This window comes from Podarcis filfolensis (assembly GCF_964270895.1).
Source record: "Podarcis filfolensis genome assembly, chromosome: 14".
Lineage (NCBI taxonomy): Eukaryota > Metazoa > Chordata > Lepidosauria > Squamata > Lacertidae > Podarcis > Podarcis filfolensis.
The window spans coordinates 11,302,688-11,324,349 of NC_139616.1; the positions used below are offsets into that span (position 1 = coordinate 11,302,688).

The 21,662-nt window shown below is 45.3% G+C and overlaps 1 protein-coding gene across 1 annotated transcript in view; it reads left to right on the forward strand.

The window, feature by feature from the left end:
- GLDN (gliomedin) overlaps nt 1–21,662 on the forward strand; it is a 37,378-nt gene that overhangs the window by 11,068 nt on the left and 4,648 nt on the right. The window contains exons 2-9 of the mRNA XM_083586655.1: nt 910–961; nt 5,103–5,120; nt 7,002–7,100; nt 8,770–8,916; nt 10,090–10,218; nt 16,855–16,938; nt 17,022–17,147; nt 18,591–18,741. Of these exons, the coding sequence (XP_083442781.1) occupies nt 910–961; nt 5,103–5,120; nt 7,002–7,100; nt 8,770–8,916; nt 10,090–10,218; nt 16,855–16,938; nt 17,022–17,147; nt 18,591–18,741 (806 nt within the window). The remainder of the gene's footprint in view (nt 1–909; nt 962–5,102; nt 5,121–7,001; nt 7,101–8,769; nt 8,917–10,089; nt 10,219–16,854; nt 16,939–17,021; nt 17,148–18,590; nt 18,742–21,662) is intronic.

Consider the following 21,662-nt stretch of genomic DNA (forward strand, 5'->3'; position numbering starts at 1 on the left):
TCAATGCTTACTATATAATTGCAAGCGGAGGGGCAACTCAACTGGGTACTCGTACACTCAAAAATGTTTGGTCTGACACCCTTGGAAAGCAAATCTTTAAGACTGTATTTGGACCTCAAGTTATAAAGGACAACTTGCCTTTGGTGACCCTCTCACGCTTGCTGGGCTTCAGCATGAATTGCAGATCTAGACTTGTCTCCTGTTTGGCAGGTTTACCTTGGACAGTGACTCGAGCAGAGACACAACAGGGATCTTCCAGCAAGGATGCAGAATTACTCTGTATCTCTTCATTAGGTGTGACTGGATTATTGTAACACTTAAGACACAGAGATGCAGCAGAACCATCTCCTCCTGCAGTAGCAGAGGCTGTTGAAAGGTGGCAAAGTTGGGCTTTTTGACATGCAGAGACACAGTGGGCAGCCACCTCTGAAGATCATGCTTAGTCTATGCCTTGGGAGTGATCGAGTGACCATTCATTCCTGATGCAGAAGGATACTGAATTCTCCAACTCCCTGCCCCAAGAAATAATAATCGGAAGAACTCAGAGTATTTAAGCATGCAGAGATGCAGCGGGCAACCTCTTAGGAACATAAGATGAGTTTTGCTGGATCATGCCTGTCTAACGTCTGGATTCCTACGGGAACAAGCTAAGCATGTAGACATTCATATTGCCTCTCACCCTGGAAATGTCATAAATCCATTTTGACCAGCAGCAACTGATAGAGCTGGGCTCCATGGATTTGTGCTTTGGAGCTGAGGGCAACCTTTCTGCATTTAATTGATTTATTTATCTCGAGTCGTGGCACACTCTGTTTTAAAGCATTATTCTGATGTGCTAGAATGGTAGGAAGCTGTCTAAATCTCACATTCTGCACCCTGCCATAAAGATACCGTGTTTTGTGATTTCAGGTCCGGGTGATGATTGAGATCTGCAACAGCACAAAGGGAGTGTGCTTGACAGGTATGCTGGAGAATTTGTGATTGGGCAAACTGGGGACTTCTATCTGTCTGTGCCTATTTTATTGCGGCTACACCAGTGGGAGAAATTTGCCACCAGTATTGGCATGCTGTAGCGCAGGGGTCAGCAAACTTTTTCAGCAGGGAGCCGGTCCACTGTTCCTCAGACCTTGTGGGGGGCCAGACTATATTTTTTTTTGGGGGGGGGGAAGTGAATGAATTCCTATGCTCCACAAATAACCCAGAGATGCATTTTAAATAAAAACACACATTCTACGCATGTAAAAACACCATGCAGGCCCCACAAATAACCCAGAGAAGCATTTGAAATAAAAGCACACATTCTACTCATGTAAAAACACGCTGATTCTAAGACCGTCCATGGGATTTAGAAGGCGATTGGGCCAGATCCAGGCCCCGGGCCTTAGTTTGTCTACCCAGCTTTCTGCAACCTGTTCCTACTGGACTGCAAAACCCATCATCCCCGACCATTGGCTATGCTGGCTGGGGCTTATGGGAATTAGAGTCTGAAACACCTTGAGGCCAGCAAGTTCGGGGAAAGGAGTTGCTAACTTAAGCAAGTTTGCGATATTTCAGGTTGGTCCTGATAAAGAAATGGCACTACTGGTACTTTTGGATTGCTTTCTTAATGGCAACACGGCTAATGGAAACCTTTGGCTTCCATTAGCTTTGGCTTCCATATTCTTCATTTATCCTTGGTCTCCCAATAGTCAGGGGTAATGGGAGCTGCAATCCATTGTAGAGAGCCACAGGTTCCCCATATCTGGTCTAAATGGAACTTGCTGGCTATAAAGATCCAGCACAGTCCATCAAGTGCATTTTTGGCCTAGGACCTCAGGGATAGACAATGACTTGACGTCCGTTTTTCTAGATCAGGTGTGGGAACCGTTGTCCTTCCAGATGTTGCTGAACCAGCATGGTGAATAGCCAGGGATGATGGCAAGGAAGGTCCAATTTCTCATACCTGGACTAGATACAATGGGGACAAATTGCTGCTACATAATTCTACACATCTTGCATGCAAAGGCTGGTGAATTTGCACAAGGACTTAAAAAAGCAACAACCCACAAACTGATTTGGAGATGTGAAGAATTTAATTTAAGATTGGACGAAATGAGAAACGGTTAGAAACAGAAATTGATCAGTTTGCCCATTGCTAGTTTCAGGTTCCCAACAGTCAAGCAGGAATGAGGAAGCCTTAAAGCAGGATCTTTGCCACCATTTAATCCAGCTCCGTTGTTTTGTTTTGACATGGGCTTCAGATCCCATGCGCCATTTTCATGTGCGCTGCAAACCGAGATGCTGAGAGCTTCTTGGGAGGCACCCAAAAATACAAAGATGTAAAGGACTGGATTATGTTGGCTCTCAGGAGTGAAAAAGCGAGTGCGCCACTATCCTCTGCAATGAGACAACCCTGAGGAATGCATGTTTTGTCAAAAGAACAACGGGCTGAAATTTAAGCGGGTGCTGGGCTTGGAACAGAGAAGGAAGTTTGTTTGCTTGTTTTTGAAAGATTAGCCATCAGTGAACTGAATTGGGTGGTGGTAGAGGGAAGGATTATGTTTCTGTATTTTTCAAAGTATTATGTTGTGCGTACTGTGAGCAGTTTCCCACATAAATACAGCAGCAACCAATGCTTCCTTCTCGAGTAGGCGGCGCAAACATTTTTCGCAAAGTTAATCCGCCATTTTCGTTTCACCTTTGAGCACATTTATTTATTTAGAGCATTTGCACCTTGCTCTTCAGGCTGCCAACCTCCCATCTTCATAGCTGTCAACTTTTTCCTTTTCTTGCGAGGAATCCTATTCGGAATAAGAGAATTTCCCTTTAAAAAAGGGAAACGTTTACAGCTATGCCCATCTTATGTTCAGCCAATGTACATGTGTAAACTCAGAGACTGGGGCACATGTAGCAGAATTGTGGAGGAAGGTGTGGACTGCTGGTTCACCAAGCCCTGAAGAGATAGGAAACATGTGGCTCTCCACAAGTTGTTTTTATATATATATATAAATTTTTTATTCATTTTCCAATACAAAATTATACAATCAAAACATCTTTTCTCTTCATCACCAATTTCTCCTTTTTGACTTCCCTCAGCTTGTCTGATAATCCCCCATTTTACTCACTTCTTTCACATTTCTCAAATTAATATTGCACTACAATATTATTTTACTTATTACCTTATTTTTTAACAATATTTCTAATTAATATTTTCACAAAACTTCCTTAAAACTTACAAATGTTATCTGATTGTCACTTAGTTTTTGCATATATTCTGTAAATTTACTCCAGTCTTCTGTGAACCTCTGGCCGCTTCGATTCCGGATTCTTCCTGTTAGTTTATCAGGTTCAGCATAGTCTGTCATTTTCATTCTCCATTCTTCTATCGTGGGTAGTTCTTCTTGTTTCCATTTCTGGGCCATCAGTATTCTTGCTGCTGTCACCGCATATAAAACCAATTTCCTTTCTTTCTTATTAATCTCGTTACCTATTATTCCTAGTAAAAATGCTTCTGGTTTCTTAACAAATGTATATTTCAGCATTTTCTTCAGTTCATTATAAATCATCTCCCAAAAGCCCTTTACTTTTTTACATTCCCACCACATATGGTAAAATGTTCCTTCTTTCTCTTTACATTTCCAACATTTATTACTTGTTTTATACATTTTTGCTAATTTCACTGCGTGGCTCTCCACAAGCTGGACTCCAAGTCCCATCAGCCCCTGTCAGCATGGCCAATGGTCAGGGCTGATGGAAGTTGTAGTCAAACTGGCATAGTTTACCCATCTTTGTTTCAAAGCAGGGTTGGGGAACATCAGGCTTGAGCTCTCTGTCTCTCCTCTGGGACTCTCACAAGGCACATCCACTCTCCCCAGGCCATATCCCACTTAGGTTTCATTTCACACCTTCCTTGAGTGTTCTCACCTGGCTGGAAGGTGTCCTTGAGATGGATGGAGGACAGAGAGGGGGGCTGTGACAGTGGCAGTGTGTGCAGCAACTAGCCTGCTGTACAGAGGTAAATTTACATTCATTTATCTTCTTTTAAAAATTATTTTTATTAATTTTCCAAATTATTACAAATCAAACTAATTAATTTAATACAATTTCTTAAAATCAGGTTTCCCGCTCCTGTGGCAAACATATGTCAATCATTTCCTCCCGTAGCTGCATCTTCTCTTGTTTAATGTTCAGTTGATCCTTCACTTGTCGTTAGTCCATTTCTGCAGCTGACCACATTATTATTATTACAGTGAAACCTTGGAAGCCGAATGCCTTTAAACTCAAACGTTTTGGCTCCCGATCGATCAAAAACTGAAAACGCTTTTCGGAAGATGAACGTCTGACATGACTTCCGCAGCTTCTGCTGCTTCTGATTGGAAGCCGCGCCTTGGTTCTCGAACCATTATGAGAGTTGAACAGACTCCTGGAATGTATTAAATTCGAGAACCAAGCTATGACTGTATTATTATTATTATTATTATTATTATTATTATTATTATTATTATTACTTCCTACTTACAAACAGCACCTCTGTTACATCTTATAAATAGGAAATCCATTTCACGTGTGTAGTCCTTTATGTACATTGTTGTTTCAGACCTGGCGTGCTCGGATAATTAATTAATATCTTCCCATTTTACATTCATTTAGCCATAAACTTTTGATTCACATGTGACACTGCCCCCTGCAAAAAAAGCTGCCCAGAAGGGAACCTGTCTCTTAGGCTGAAATATTTTCTCCACCCCTACCTAAATGGTTACACATACCCTTTGTTTGTTTCAATGTAATTTTCAGCGTGATACAGTGGTACCTCAGTTTAAGAACAGCCCTGTTTAAGAACAATTCGGTTTACAAACTCCGCCAAACCGGAAGTAGTGTCCTGGTTTGCGAACTTTACCTCTGTCTACGAATGGAAGGGCACCAGCAGCATGAGGCCTCATTAGGGAAAGTGCACCTCATTTTAAGAACAGTTTCGGTTTAAGAACAGACTTCTGGAACGGATTAAGTTCGTAAACCGAGGTACCACTGTACTGGGATATTCATTGGAGTGTTATTTCCAGTTTTGGAAATGAGTTTGAAATGTGCTGACTATTCTCTCTGTCTCTCTCTCTCTCTGTGTCTAGGACCACCAGGAATACCAGGTAATATCCCATCTCCTGTATGTTCCCACCCCGCGATGCAACGGATCCTGTCTCTAAGCTTAAGCACTAGCTGAAATAGCTGCTTTCACTGTCCTTCCCTGTTTATCTCCTGCCTCCCCTTCTCCCTCTTTGTATACTACTGTAGACTAAAAATTGTGTACTATCATAACATGGTAGATAGATAATGTAAGGATATGTATAATTTTAGAACATGCAGACAATAATATGTGCTGAGATATCAGAGAGAGGAGCTGAGGGAAGTCTCTGGGAGGGGGGAGGGAGGGTTTGAAGGGGGTGGGGGGAAAGGGGAAAAAATAATGACTATGATATGTTTTGATAATTTGTTATATTGAAATTGTTAATAAAAACTTTTTTAAAAAAAGAAGAAAAGAAAGAAAAACAAAATAGATCCTGCCAACCCAATAAATAAATAAATAAATAGTATACTAGCACATGATACTAGTCGGCATTTGTCCACAGACAGCTTTCTGGGTCATGTGGCCAGAAGGACTAAACCACTTCTAGCACAAGGGGACCCCGTGACAGAAACCAGAGCGCATGAAAACGCTGTTTACCTTCCCACCACACTGGTACCTATTTATCTACTTGCACTGGTGTGCTTTTGAACTGCTAGGTTGGCAGGAGCAGGGACAGAGCTATGGGAGCTCACCCCGTTGCGCAGATTTAAACCGCTGAATTTCCGATTGGCAAGCCCAAGAGGTTCAGTGGTTAGACCACAGCGCCACCCACTGGGTTGTAAAAGCACACATCTCAAGGGTCAAAGGCCACTTCTGTGGGGAGGGAGTTCCACAATATAGGACTAAGTCTCGGCCGGCTTCTGAAGTCTCCTCCAGGAGTCTATGGGCTGAAGCAGGTGCTGCAGAAAACCCGGACTGATGACTATGTGAGAGTGGGGCAGAGGCAGCAAGGGAACTGTGTTCCCTCCAGTCTTGTGCAATGAGAGTCAACAGGCTCCAATTTCCATTTAAATCAGTGGGGGCTTCTTCCAAATAAACAGGCGTTGGGCTGATCTGCGCAACTTTTTGCCTCAGTTGCAGTTGAGAGGTTTGGCCTTCCCTCTTGCTAAAGGACCACAGCCATCTTTGTGAGCAAATAGCATAAGTCTATGCAGGTTTGCTCAGTGCTGAAGCCCCACTGTGTTCCGTGGTTCTTACTCCCTTTGTGGATTATAGAAACCTTTAAGTTTTCCATAGGAACCCCCCAAAGTTTGGTATCGATGCAGCGTATTTCTGGAATGTTGTTGACAGCATCTCAATATTCTCTTCCGCCAGCTGCATTCTTGCACCATCAAAAACTGCTAACTTTCCTCGTTCCAAACCATTGGAAGTCAAACACAATGACTTAGGCCTGCTTTTCATTTCTAGTCCATAGTGTCTTTCCCCCCTTCCATATGTTCCACATGTTATCAGTTAAATTTCTGGATATTATGAAACTGATGACACAGTTGTCGTTACGCTGTAGAAGAAAGCAGCCTTTTCTTCTGGGTTTCTTATGAGACTGTTGTTTTAACTTCAAAATAAAGCTTTGCAAATTAAAAAGGGGGGAGGAAAGAATGAGGGGGCACATATGATGCTAATTTAGCTTTAGATGTACTTCTGATGTTCATTTGGCATGAGATGTCCTTTGTTTATTTACCACTGAGGAACCTTTCCTTGAATGGTATTAATAAAAATGAGGGGGATGCAATTAATTCCCTTTATAAATCTATAAATCCAGAAATTCTGCAGCTTAGCAGGTCTGGAAAGAAGGGTGAGAGGTAAATGCAATTTTAAAAGTAATGGAATAAATACTTTTTGATGATATGTGATATCCTGTGCAGGGGGTGGGACTCCCTGAAATGTATTTCTTTGACTTTGTCAGGTCCTCCCGGGCTTGATGGACTGCCTGGTCTTAATGGATCAGATGGCGATCCTGGCATCCCTGGTCAGAAGGGAGAAATTGGAAAAAGAGGCAAACCAGGTATATTTTTGGACTTAAGAATGATATATGCAGCTGACCTTTCCCCCTTTATTGGATCTTCTCTTCCCACCTCAATCCTTGGAGGCAGTTCTGAAGAAGTTCAGACAAATCATGTGGTGCTGTTCTCTTGCGGTGACTGTACCACTTCAGACTGGAGGTGGGAAACTGCATGTCTGAACACTGTCTCTGAAATATACTTGGAGTTGAGAGTGGATTTCATGCTCTTTATTCAGCTCATAGTGGTGAGGAGGAATGGGAGTTCCCCCAGGATGTCTGCTTTATACACATTATTTACACAATGGGCCCCACGTGATTGGCTAATTCCGGGATTCACCTGTAGGCCAATCAGGTTGCGGATTCACTTCCACCTGGAGCTGGATTGGGTAGCTCCTGTGGACCAATCAGACTGCTGCATTCTGGATCCTATTGTTCTAGGACCAATCAGACCGCTGCATTCTGAATCCTATTGTTCTAGGGCCAATCAGACTGCTGCATTCTGAATCTTATTGTTCTAGGACCAATCAGACTGCTGCATTTTGGATCCTATTCAACTCAGTACATAACGGTCTCATTTCAAAATTCCTCTCCATGTGGGAGACAGCTAGGTCTGTAGCACAAGGGCTGCAAGAATGGCAAAGTTTTGTTGTTGTTGTTGTTGTTGTTAAAAAGGGAAACAGACGACGTCCCCTTGTCTTTAAAAGTAAGCCCATCCCACCTGATAGCTCTTTGATTGGGCCTGGCCCTCCCCAAAGATTTGCCAACATCCCTCCCACTTTATTATTATTATTTTTTTAATTATTTATTTACTTTTGAAAGGGGTGAAAGGGTCTCCAAAAATGAGGTGTGTGCGCATGTATGTGGTCCAGCCTGAAGTGAGATTAGGGATTTGTTAATGAATGTTAGAATGATGTTGGATAGAAATTAAGTGGTTTCCAGCTGTAATGCTTTAAGAGAATATGGAAAAAGGGTTATAAATAGGTAAAAACATAATTAAAATGATGTTGGATTGGAAATAAGTGGTATTAGCAACAAAGTTAATAAGAATATGCAAAAATGAATTGATAATGGATGAAAATACAGAGTTATAAAATGTTAAGTGATAGAGATAAGATAAATGAAAGAGGATAAGGATTTGCTGATTTGATTATTTAAATGGGAATACAAGAAGGGGAGGTGTGAGGAGGTCAAAGAAACAAGCAAATGAGTTTTAAGTTATGAAAAATGGAATTGTTTTTAATTTTTCTTATTTTTTCTGTGTGTTTATTTTTATTTCTTTTTTTTCTTTTATTATGTGTTTTTGTATATTTGTTTTTGTAAAACTTTAATAAATATTTCTTTAAAAAAAAGAGAGAGATTAGGATTTGTTGACCCTGTCAGGAATCAGATCTAGAATGTCTGAGGTAAACCGTGGTTACCTCATGCTTTCTGAACATGCCCATCGTTCATTTCCTTCTTCACTGGACGTAAGGCAGAGCTGAGCCCCACGCTATTTCTTTTGAGAAAATTACTTCAAATAAGCTCAAACGTACCTGGGAAAACATGATGGATTGAACTTGAAAAACAAAGCATTGTTCTGGAATGTTCTCAGAGGGCACTCGATTCTACGATATTCCCTTCTGGGTTAATCACGTCTCAAGAATGGTATTGAATGTTCCCTCTTTTCTACCAGGATTGAAAGGAGAACCTGGAGAGAGAGGTGAAAAAGGGGATCCTGGAGAAATTGGCTTGCCTGGGAAAGAAGGAGAGCGAGGAGAAAAGGGATCGAGGGGTCCCAAGGGGGACAAAGGTGATGCGAACAATGAACTCATGGCAGAAGGTGAGCTAACAGGCACTCTAATAATGTATAAGTCATAGAAAAACATCACATCAACGAACTCCCATAGAGTGCTCTTTGTGTTACTTGAAGCAATAGCCACAACCACCCCATATACATTTAAAGCACACTGAAATTGTACGGTTTTTCACAAAAAGAATCTTGGGAACTCTAGTTTTTTAAGGGTCCTGGGAATTGTTGCCCTGTGAGGAGTTCCAAGGATTTCTGAGGGGAAACCATGTGCTTTAAAATGTGCTTTAAAGCGGTGTGACCAAGTGTTCTCCTTGGCAGGGTTTTCTTCCTATATACATAAAAATGTAAGACTGTCGTCACGCAGCTCCCACTGGATGATTCGTTGCGCCGCGTCACTGGCGGCTTTCTAGTTGGATGAAAGGAGTGCTTAGCCGCGGTAACGTTTTAGGAGGAGGAAGATGCAAGAGGTTACCATGGGGGTGGTTTGTGTGCAATGGGGGGTTGCACAAAAGGAGACGGGGAAGGCATGGACACAGGGGTGAAGGTGAAAATGGGTGCAAGGTGGAGCTGCGGAATTGAGGATTCTCAATTAGCTGGTTAAGATCAGTCGTTCTGAAAACTAGCCTCCCTGCAGCATGGCACAGGGAGATGATGTTAGACTCCCATCACCTGATCATTGGCCATGCTAGCTGAGGCTGATGGGATCTGGAGGGCACCAGGTTAGGGAGGGCTGCTGAAAGCAATGCTGTTCAGACTGCAGATCCTCAGATTATGGTGTTGGGCATCTCAAAATAGGACATGGCGGTGTTTAAATTTGGACCTTGGGTCTGGTAAGCTACAGTCATACCTCATGTTGTGAACGCTGCGGGTTACGTCTTTTCAGGTTGCATCCTGTGGCGACCCGGAAGTACTGGAAAGGGTTACTTCCAGGTTTCGCCACTCGCGTATGCGCAGATGCGCAAAATGACGCCATGCGCATGCGTGGAAGTGGTGAATCGCGACCCATGCGTGCGCAGACGCTGGTTGCGTTCTGTTCAGGTTGCGAACGGGGCTCTGGAACGGATCCCGTTCGCAACATGAGGTATGACTGTATAACCTTCCGTCCTCCCGTGAATCTACTTGATAGCATCTCTCAAAGGGACATGTGCCAAACTTGTAAATGTACTGGCAAAAAGTAACTCCTCTGTTTTGATGTTCTCTTAGGTGCAAAAGGTGAGCCAGGGCCTCCAGGGCCCTCTGGTCCCCCAGGGCCTCCAGGACCTCCAGGGCCACCTGGGAAACGCAAAGCTAAGGCCCAGGTTCAGGAGAAAATGTTCAGTTCAGAGTGTACAGGTGAGTGCTTTGTGATGCTGTAGCATATTGAGCTAAAATGTCAAGCTGCGGATTGGGGAGTCCCCAGTTTGAATCCTGCCTTTGCCATGAACTCACGAGGTGGCCTTAAGCCTGCCCCTTCCTCTCGGCCTCGGTGCCCCCATCTGCAGTAGAGGGGACAATAATAGTAGCTTACCTTACAGGGTTGTGCTAAAGGTAACATACAGTGGTACCTCGGGTTACATACGCTTCAGGTTACAGACGCTTCAGGTTACAGACTCCGCTAACCCAGAAATAGTACCTCGGGTTAAGAACTTTGTTTCAGGATGAGAACAGAAATTGTGCTCCAGCGGCGCAGAGGCAGCAGGAGGCCCCATTAGCTAAAGTGGTGCTTCAGGTTAAGAACAGTTTCAGGTTAAGAATGGACCTCCGGAACGAATTAAGTACTTAACCCGAGGTACCACTGTACTAGATAATGCGTGAGAATCGCTTCGAACACTCGAAACTGCAATAGAAATGTTCGTTATTTTTATCAACAATATGCTCTTTCCATCTTTACCATGGGCAGACTTTGGGTTTAAAGGGTCTACTTTCTGCTAGAACCCCGACGTCCATCGGTCTGAGCAGGGGCCAAACGGTGGTACACAAGCTTAGGAAGCCTCCAGACCAACTTGCCGCATCTCAAGTCTTAGCATTTAGTGTTGTGTCCAATCGTGGCACAGCCTTGCCCCACCAGGTGCCCTTCATATGTTCTGGAACACATGACATACATGCCGACATGTTAAGCAATGATAATCATGGGCCCCTCGAGTGGAACCTCGAGTTGCAGATGTAACCCATCCCAGAGCCACATCTGCAACTTGAAGCGTTCGCATCCAGAAGCGGCACATCTGTGCACACGCGCGGCGCAATTTAGCATGCACGAGCGGTGAAACCCGGAAGTAACCCATTCCGGTACTTCTGGGTTGCCGCAGGACGCAAGACGAAAACACGCAACCTGAAACGAACGCAACATGAGGTATGACTGTACATTTGAAGCAGGATCATGCCACTTTGAACAATGATGGCTTCCCCCAAAGAATGCTGAGAGCTGTGGATTTTTAAGGGTGCCGAGGATCGCTAGGAGGTCCCCCTCTACACCCCTCACTGAGCTACAATTCCCAAAGCTCACTAGGAAGAGGGATTGATGGTTTAAGAGCTCTGCAAATTGTAGGTCAGTAAGGGGAACAGTAAGGGGAAGGTCAGCGGTTCAAATCCCCGTGACGGCGTGAGCTCCCGTTGCTCGGTCCCTGCTCCTGCCAACCTAGCAGTTCGAAAGCACATCAAAGTGCAAGTAGATAAATAGGTACCGCTCCAGCGGGAAGGTAAACGGCGTTTCCGTGCGCTGCTCTGGTTCGCCAGAAGCGGCTTAGTCATGCTGGCCACATGACCCAGAAGCTGTACGCGGCTCCCTCGGCCAATAAAGCGAGATGAGCGCCGCAACCCCAGAGTCGGTCATTACTGGACCTAATGGTCAGGGGTCCCTTAACCCTTTACCTTTAAGGTGAACAGAGGTCCTCATGGAATCACTGCCTGCACCTTTAACAAGGTATATTTCCCAGAATTCTTTGTGGGATGCTTTGGCTGAGATTCCTGCATTGCAAGGGCTGGACTAGATGGCCATTGGGGGGATTCCTCCCAATTCTATAATTCTGTTATTCTAGGACTGTTCAATGTGGCATGATTCTGCTTTAAGCATTCAGTGCCGATTGAGACGATGGCTTCTCTGAAGCTGAAAAGATTATTGACTGTCTTTCATTTCCCTCCTCCTTCACTCCTTCAACCTGGAATCCCATTAGTGTGGCTGAAGTGAGCTTGGGCCAATCCTGTGGACATACTTGGAGAGATAAGGGAGGAAGGGCAGATACTGCTGCCTTGTCCAGAAAAAGAAGCCTTTGAAAGTGAAATTTTGCTTTCATTATTGCAACGAGAGACCTGGAACTGCCAAGGTTGCATTTAAATTAAAAACTCCATTGGTGGGCCGGGGAAAGCTTGGCCTCACTAACGTGGTGCTTTTATCTTGACTTCTGATGGAAATGGAGCCCTGTTGCTGCATTTAGGTGGTGATAATGGATTCCTGCTCATTTTGCTGAGCGAGGTCCTTGACCTCTGGCTCAAAGTCCTGCCCTGGTACTTTACCAGCTTCACAGACTTTCAGCTCATCCTCTTGGACCGCAAGCCATTTTGAGCAATCTAGACATTTGGTCTAGTCATCATTTTTGAGGGGTTTTTTTCTGATGAGTTCTCCCCAGTACATTAGTTCGTTGTGTTGCTTCTCCCTCTTCTCCTTCTGGACTGGAGTCATCAAGGCTTGGTGAGTAAGAGGTGACATGAGAGAAGTTTATAATGGTGAATTTTGGACATGATGGAGATGTAAAAGATTTGGATTATTATAAAAGATGCAGGAGGAAATGACAAACAACAGGACCCACAAAGGGGAGGAGGGAAGTCCAGGAGATTCTTTGGAATCTTGATTTCATGTTGTATGTTGGATATGTGATTGCAAAACTTTAATCTGAAAAAATTGAATAAATAATTATTTATAAATAGAATTTTATAAAATTATGCACGGCATGGAGAAATTAATATTAGTACAGTGGTACCTCAGGTTACACACGCTTCAGGTTACATACGCTTCAGGTTACAGACTCCGCTAACCCAGAAATAGTGCTTCAGGTTAAGAACTTTGCTTCAGGTCAGGAGGAGAACAGAAATTGTACTCCGGTGGCGTGGCAGGAGTGGGAGGCCCCATTAGCTAAAGTGGTGCTTCAGGTTAAGAACAGTTTCGGGTTAAGTACGGACCTCTAGAACGAATTAAGTACTTAACCAGAGGTACCACTGTACAGCCATACCTCGGGTTGAATGTGCTTCGGGTTGAGCGCGTTTTAGTTGCGCTCCGCGGCAACCCGGAAGTAATGGAGCACATTACTTCCGGGTTTTGCCACTTGCGCATGTGCAGACGCTCAAAATGACGTCATGTGCATGTGCAGAAGCAGCGAAAAGCGACGTGTGTGTGTGCAGACATGCCGTCACTAGTTACGTTTGCTTCTAGATGTGAACGGTGCTCCAGAACGGATCCCGTTCGTATCTAGAGGTACCACTGTATTAGTATACCACCCTATACCCTCGGGTCTCAGGGTGGTAGCAACATAAAATCACAATATAAAAACACAAAACCCATAATAAAAACAAAAGCAACCTGATAACGTCCCCCACTCCCCAACACATTTAAAAAGGGCATTGGATGTCAGTCAGCCAAAGCAGATAGAGAAAAGTTTCCCTCCTCTCATACTCTAGAATTTGTGGGCACCCAATGAAGCTGAGTGCTGGGAGATTCAGGTCAGGGAGAAGAAAATGCCGTATTTTCCCATGTATAAGACTGGGGTTGTTGTTTTTTTTACCAAAAAATTAGGTTTAAAATTGGGGCTTGTCTTATACATGGGTAGTGCTGAGGGTTGTTTTCTTAATTTGAAGTCCCCCCAAATTATACATGGACACGGGTGGCGCTGTGGGTTAAACCACAGAGCCTAGGACTTGCCGATCAGAAGGTCGGCGGTTCGGATCCCTGCGACGGGGTGAGCTCCCATTGTTCGGTCTCAGCTTCTGCCCACCTAGCAGTTCGAAAGCACAACAGTGCAAGTAGATAAATAGGTACCGCTCTGGCGGGAAGGTAAACGGCGTTTCCATGCGCTGCTCTGGTTCGCCAGAAGTGGCTTAGTCATGCTGGCCACATAATCTGGAAGCTGTACGCCAGCTCCCTCGACCAATAAAGCGAGATGAGTGCCGCAACCCCAGAGTCGGTCACGACTGGACCTAATGGTCAGGGGTCCCTTATACATGGGAAGGGCGTCTTATACACTGAAAAATATGGTACTATTTCATGCAATGCACCATGGCCAGATGCTTCTAAAAAGCAGCTGCTGAGAACCACAGGAAGGGAGAAGGCTCTTGTGCTTGCATCCTGCTTACCAGTTTGCTATAGGCAGCTGGCTGGATCCTAGACTAGACGGGCCATTGGCCTGATCCAATGAACTCTTCTTATGTTCCTACACTCTTCTCAAGCAATGTCCCATAAAGAACCTATTTCCCATTGTCCTATTTCTGGAGTGTCTCACCTTTCCTTTTAACACGGACCCTCGTAATGAGCCTGTGAAGTGGGAACGTGGTCCTCCTCCAGTCCTCGAACAGGCTGTGCCACTTCAAGGATGGCAGAGGAGAACATTGCTCTTGCCCTCTCCTCTTTGTACTATTTTGGGGGCTGCTTGCTTAGCTCACGCTAGGAACCAGCACCCCACAGATTCCACCCCATGCTGTGTCTAGCTTCTGTCTTATCTGGAACAAGAAGGAGGAGGGGGAGAAAGGGAGATGATTAGTGGTAGGGATATGAGCAGCTGTTTGCAAGGTAAGCCTTGGCATGTGAGTGGGGGGCCTCCGGCGAGCCCATGCTGATGCCTAAAACCATCCATTCCTCTCCTTGCTGTGACTCTGCTGGCAAGGCTAGAATTGGCGAGGGCTGGAAGGGATCTCAGTCTTGCAATTCCAGCAGCCTCTGCTTAAATACCCCCCAGTGAAGCAAAACTCACCTCTTCCTCAGTCAGATTGTTCCTCTGCAATCAGCTCTTGGGCTTATATACTTCTGATTTTCAGACAGTTGCCATCTATATATCTCCAGGCCTTGGATGAACTGGAAACACAGTTGTCCTTAGACTTTCTTGTTTCCTTTCGTCAAAGCTTGTTCCCAAATGCAAATCCTGCTCTTGGCACATTGGGAATGCCAGCCTGGGCCTTGACTGTTCTACCCAAAAAGATAAAATGCTGTTTCAGGGGCTTTGTTGAGAATGTGAGCTGGGGAAAATGGATAGAGAAAGAGGGCATTCTCTCTTCTCCCCCATAACCCTGGACATTTATGAACTTCAGTGTTACAGAAGCATAGATTTCCAAGGAATATCTAGTCCACCCTTCCCAGTTGTTGCACACTATGGAATGCAGGATGCAACTACGGCACCATTGAGAGATTGGCACCCAGCCATATCCAGTCAGCAGTCTGTTTCAGGATAGGCAAAAAGAACTACAGTGGTACCTCAGGTTAAGAACTTAATTCGTTCCAGAGGTCCGTTCTTAACCTGAAACTGTTCTTAACCTGAAGCACCACTTTAGCTGATGGGGCCTCCTGCTGCCGCCGCGCCGCCGCCACGCGATTTCTGTTCTCATCCTGAAGCAAAGGTACTATTTCTGGGTTAGCGGAGTCTGTAACCTGAAGCGTCTGTAACCTGAAGCATCTGTAACCTGAGGTACCACTGTACCATGAAACACAGAGGATAAGATCATCACTGGCTCCTAGCCACAATGGCTATGTTGTTGCTCCAACAAATGGGGTTTCCCATTGGGGCATCTGGCTGGCCACTGTGAAAATAGGATGCTGCAGCAAAGTGCCAAAATTCTGACACGCTTTTTCCATACAAAAGGTGGCAATCACATACCGTCAGCGCTTGAAGTGTTTAAAGCTAAACCCCTAGCACAGTTATTATAGGGGGCTCAGATTTGGACAGGCCCTCACCTTGGATCTACAGAAGCTGTTCAATCTAAGTTCCTAAGGCAATTTTTTCCTGTTTCATCCTGTGTTCCAAGTGCTTCATTGCACTTAGAGGCTAACCTCCCCGCTGTTGAATTACAGATTTGGCGTAGGACATTTAATTATTGGCTTTGCCTAAGTTTAAACCCCACTGGTCTACTACCCTTAGTGTCGCAAGATTGTCAAGAGAGTACTTGGATTAAAATTTTCAGTGTTTTGCAGAGGGGAAGGGTTGGCCGTGCCTGCCCTTCCAATTGCTGCTGCTAGGGAATTCCGTTAAAGGAATCCAGGGGCTCACCTTGCTTTTGTCCGAACCCTGTCAAGGGGCTAGGGCCACACCAGAGCCCCTGGGAGCAGCTGGGGTGAGCTGTGAGACTGAAGCCAGCTTCTCACTCCCCCAGGATGCTTTCCCTTACTGACCTCTGGTGGTGCCCAGTTGTCAGTCCTGTTCCTGCCACAGTGCAGGTTCAGGTAGTCTGGAACCATGCCTAAGCAACCACTCGCATGCTGTAATCAATAAAGTTGTGGCCAAAATTATTGCCAAAAACCTTAACCAAAACTCTGTGTCTATTGTGTCTTTAATTTTGGGGTCTTCACAAACAAATTGCCATGGCTGAAACACATGGTTAGATCAATGAGAGACACGCATGAACCAAGGGGCTTTTTATGTACTAATGCATGTATTGATTTCACAAACATTGTGGAGAGATGATGAATTTATTTCCCCATTTGGCAGCCCTGAAAATATGGAAGTCATAACAAAACCCCAGCAGAAGCAAAACAGTGTTCTGAAAAGCCATTGGAAACAGAGGCTTTTCCTTATCCATTCTTCCATTTAATTCTTGTTTTTGTTGTTGTGTAAATGGACTTGTCTCCAGCTAAGTAGGCCCGCTGTAAAATAGCCGTGTCCATTCACTTCAGATGGTCTACTCTTGAGTAGGACTGGTATTGGATGCAACCCAGGAATAGTTCATGCAACGTTAGTTTGCGTGTCAAAATAATAACAGATCTCTCTGTGTGTTCCTCTCCTTCTGTGCACCGTTTAGGGGAGACCTGTGCTATCCCAAATGATGATACCTTGGTAGAGAAAGCAAAAGAGAAGGGACACCTTCGTCAGCACAGAAAACCAGGTAGCCTGTGCTAAAAATGATCGCTTTGCTGACTAAAGGCTGGCCAGTGGTGCTGATTCTGTTTCTCTCCCCCTCCCCATCAGAATGCATCATTAAATCAATTGGAAACCCAGCTGAGATTATACAATTAAGACAGAGCTACGGAGCGTGGATGATGGATCTCGCCAACCGAAGTGATGAAAAAATTTGGATCGCTGAACATTTTACAGGTGAGGGTAGGATCCAAATCCTCACTCAGCAATGCAGCAGGATGGGCGACCGTGGACTGCTTACACACACTCTCTCAATCTAACCCATCTATACCTGAAGAAGCGTCTCCACCCCCATCGTTCAGCCCGGCTGCTGAGGTCCAGCTCCAGGGGCCTTCTGGCGGTTCCCTCCCTGCGAGAAGTGAAGTTACAGGGAACCAGGCAGAGGGCCTTCTCGGTAGTGGCTCCCAAATGTCAAGGAAATAAACAACTATCTGACTTTTTGAAGACATCTGAAGGCAGCCCTGTTTAGGGAAGATTTAATGTTTGGTGTTTTATTGTGTTTTTAATATTCTTTTGGCAGCCGCCCAGAGTGGCCGGGGAAACCCAGCCAGATGGGCAGGGTGTGAATAACAACAACAATAATTTGTCGTTGTTGTCGTCATCATATTGCAGGGTTTGGGGGGGAACCCAAAATGAGTGGGGAGGGAGGAGGAACCATGTACACCACTGTGAGCTCCTTGGAGGGAGGGATAGGAATAAAATGTAGTAGGGACTATAACAGTTCTCTACTTGTAGCTGCTTGGGAAACCTTTCTTAAGAGCAAACATCCCAAAGTGTTACAAAGCGCCCATGCAGTGTATTGCTAGATTCCTCCTCCTGCAAGCTTCTTCAGCACCTGCTGTCACTGGTTTATTATCCGAGCACAGGAAGGAGATGGTCTTTGCTTTGAGGGCTTGCAAAGCGTGCACAGTGCAGGGAAGATCGGTAAGAATTGAGAGTAACCAAAGAATGACCCGAGGGAATGAGCAGGCAGATGGCAGTGGCAGAGCGAATCAGGTCAACCAAAGGCCTGGTTAAAAAGGAACATTTTTGCCTGGTGCTTAAAGGTGTGTAATGAAGGCGCCAGGTGAACCTCCCTGGGGAAAGCATTCCACAGACGGGGAGCCACTGCAGAGAAGGCCCCGTTCTCGTGTTGCCACCCTCCGGACCTCTCAAGGAGGAGGCACACGAAGGAGGGCCTCACGGAGAGTGAGGCCGAGGAGGGGCTGGCGCCGCAGCATATAGGCTGCTGTAAACGCCCCCTCGGAGGCACCTGGTTGGGTGCCTGCCGATGGGCGTAGGCGCCAGCCAGGTGAGTGGGGGAGGCAGGGGGCTAACGCCCCCTGCTAGGGGCGGAGCTCGGGCTCCCGCCCACAACCACTCCCCTCTTTTCCAGGGAGGAGAGTCTTTATGGCTTTATAGGTCAAAACCAGCACTTTGAATTGGGCATGGGAACTAATTGGTAGCCAGTGCAGTCAGACCAGGATTGGTGTAATATGCTCAAACCGTCTTGCTCCGGTGAATTCTGCACCAGCTGAAGTTTCCAAACCGTCTTCAGAGGCAGCCCTACACATTGCAGTAATCTAACCTATAAATGTAATAAACAAACCAACTTTTTCCATGCCTTCCTCCCCTGAACAGGCCACATGATCAAAGAATACGAGGACATCTCTGCCCTGTGGAACAACAGCTACAGCACCATCGAGCTCCCTTGGCAATATTACGGCTGCGGACATGCCATCTATAACAGCACCTTGTACTATCAGCGTGTCGGACGCAACATTATTGTGAAGTAAGTAGCTGAGGGGGCAGCAAAGGGGCTTCTGCTACTAAGCTGCGCCACGTCAGGGAGAGGGAACCCGGCGACCTCTGCTGAATGGCAGTAAGGTAGCTCAGCGGTAGAGGATCTGCCACCCTGGCATCTCCCAATTCTGGAGCCCTGGAGAGCCACTGCCAGGAATCCCAGACCACACTGGGCTCCACGGACTGATGGGGCGAGTCTTTGTAAGGCCATTTCCTTTGTTTCTCATTGCTGCCATTCAACAGAGACTCGCTTTGAACAGCTTGCTTCACCCAGGGCTTAGCTTATGGGACGAGTGTGTATCGTGAGGCTCCGTTGTGTGGGAGCTGGGATTGCAGCCTTGGCGTTATAGGGGTGGCTGGATGCTATTTCGAGAGCGAGCGAAAGATTCCCTCTGCCCTTTTGCCCTTTCCAGCATCGCCCTTGATGCTGACGCCAACAAAAACATTTGCCTTTGAGAAGCAGGTGTGAGCGCCTCCTTGACCTTTCTCCCTAGGGAAGCAGGCAGAGAAATGAGAGAGGTTCCCGGGATCGTAATTTGCTCTGTTTGAGACACTCCCTGTTTCTTGGCAAGGGGGTTTAGAGATGCCAGACCTCTTCCAACAATGGCCTTTCATCTCAGCAGTGGAAGCGGCTGAAGTGGGAGGAATATAATGTCTTAACTGTCCATGATTAACACTCAGAGGGAGATTGATGGTGCTAGCAGCCGTTTGAAGGTTTTGGGGAGTTTGGTTCCTCTGACAAAAGACTTGTAAACCAGGCAAGAAACAGATTGCAGACCGGATAGCATCAGGCAGAATCTTATGTTCCAAGATATGTGCATAAAGCTTTCATGCTTGGTAGTGGCACCCAGATTTCTCTTTGGCTGTGCCTTTGATCTGTTTTGTCTTCCTGCTTTGGCAATGTATTTTGAAACTGACCTATGGTGCAATTCTATGGTGTGTGTGTGTGTGTGTGTGTGTGTAATCAAATGCAGTTCATCCACCACATAGTTTGACCTGGCAGGCTCTTGTTCTCCCCCCCCCCCCAAATAATATTTATTATTTTCAGTAGATAAACATAACAAAAAAAAGAAGAGATTAACAATAATAAAGACAAACAAAAAATAGGAGAAAAAGAGAAAAAAGAAAAAAGATACATACAACATATTACCACTTAATTAATTAAAATTAAGTACCATCCATCTTCATAAACATAGTATTTGACTTCCTTGAATCTCTTCCATCCGAATTTCTTAGTAATTATATGTAGCAGTTTCCAATATCAGTGTTTCAAAAGACCATGTCACAGTCCTAATCATATTACATAACTTTCCTTATTTATAAATTTAATTCCATTTTAATCCTAGGCCTAATTGTTTCTTTCAAGTGGTTACATGTCTTTAATATTACAATATTTATTCAAATAGTCTTTAAATTTCTTCCAATCTTCTTGGTGTTCCTCTTCTTTCTGGTCGCGGATTCTCCCGGTGAGGTCAGCTCTTGTTCTGTCCATTTCTGGGATTCAACTTTTTAAAAAAACTGTTTCCCTCCCACTGAGAACAATGGCTTGTGGAAAAACAAGACTTCTTCAAACAGTTGTTTATGGTCCCATCTTGCTGTCCCTATGGAACGCAGTTGTTGCTGTGGTCTAAACCACTGAGCCTCTTGGGCTTGCCGACTGCCCGTTATTTCATCATGGTCAAATATTGTCAGATATTCAATGAATCTTAAGAATTGCCTTGTGGCCAAGCGGCAAAGTAAGCCTTAGCTCTTGACCGTCAGTTGTATATCCAGGGAGACGCAAGTTTCAAATGGAACAGAGTGGTGCAAATTTGGCAGAAGAGGTGAATCGCAAAAGCATTGACTTTGCTGCCTACCTAACTGCATTCAGAAGGGATGCGGGTGGTGCTGTGGTCTAAACCACTGAGCCTCTTGGGCTTGCTGATCGGAAGGTCGGCGGTTCGAATCCCCACAACTGGGTGAGCTCCCGTTGCTCTGTCCCATCTCTTGCCAAGCTGGCAGTTCTAAAACATGCCAGTGCAAGTAGATAAATAGGTACCACTATGATGGGAAGGTAAACGGCATTTCCGTGTGCTCTGGTTTCCGTCACGGTGTCCCATTGCACCAGAAGCGGTTTAGTCCTGCTGGCTACATGACCCGGAAAGCTGTCTGTGGACAAACGCCGGCTCCCTCGGCCTGAAAGTGAGATGAATGCCGCAACCCTTAGTTGCCTTTGACTGGACTTAACTGTCCAGGGCTCCTTCACCTTCACCTTTTTACCTTGTTTCCCTAAACCATGGTTAACACTAAACCCAGGTTTGGTTCAGTGATGGTTAATTGAAAACAGAAGTGAAACCTTGCAGCCTTGCTGTGGCTGTACCAGAGGAGAACCAGAAACTGAGCAGACTGCACTCCCATGACCCTGCGGTTCCAAACTGTGGTTTAGTGTTACATACGAACACAACCATTGGCTCTCTTGGGGGCAATGATAAGAGAGACAGGTGCATTCTGCTATTCCCTCTTAACTCTTAAGTGGCATGTTCTGTACTTTGAGGAACAAAAGGGAACATCATTTTTAAGAGCTTCTTTGCCTTGCTTGCTTTGAATGTTGAACTGTCCTCAGAATGACCTTTTCCTTCAGCAAACTTTGTGGCAGACTTGCTTCTCAGCCATGTGGTCCCAATCTTAGGGTGCATGCCCATCATTTTGGACCCTTAAACCACATTCAAAGCTTCTTTCCCTCAAATAAATCTGGGCACGGTGGTTGACTCCCCACAGAGTTTTAATTCTCAGCAATCCTTAATAAACTACAGTTCCCAGAATTCTTTGAGGGGAAAGCTTGCCACGGATGTGCTTTAAAGGGGTAGCATATGCAGCCTGTGGGTGGCATCATTAAGGTAGAGCTCAGTTCCTTTGGGATGTGTCGTGCGG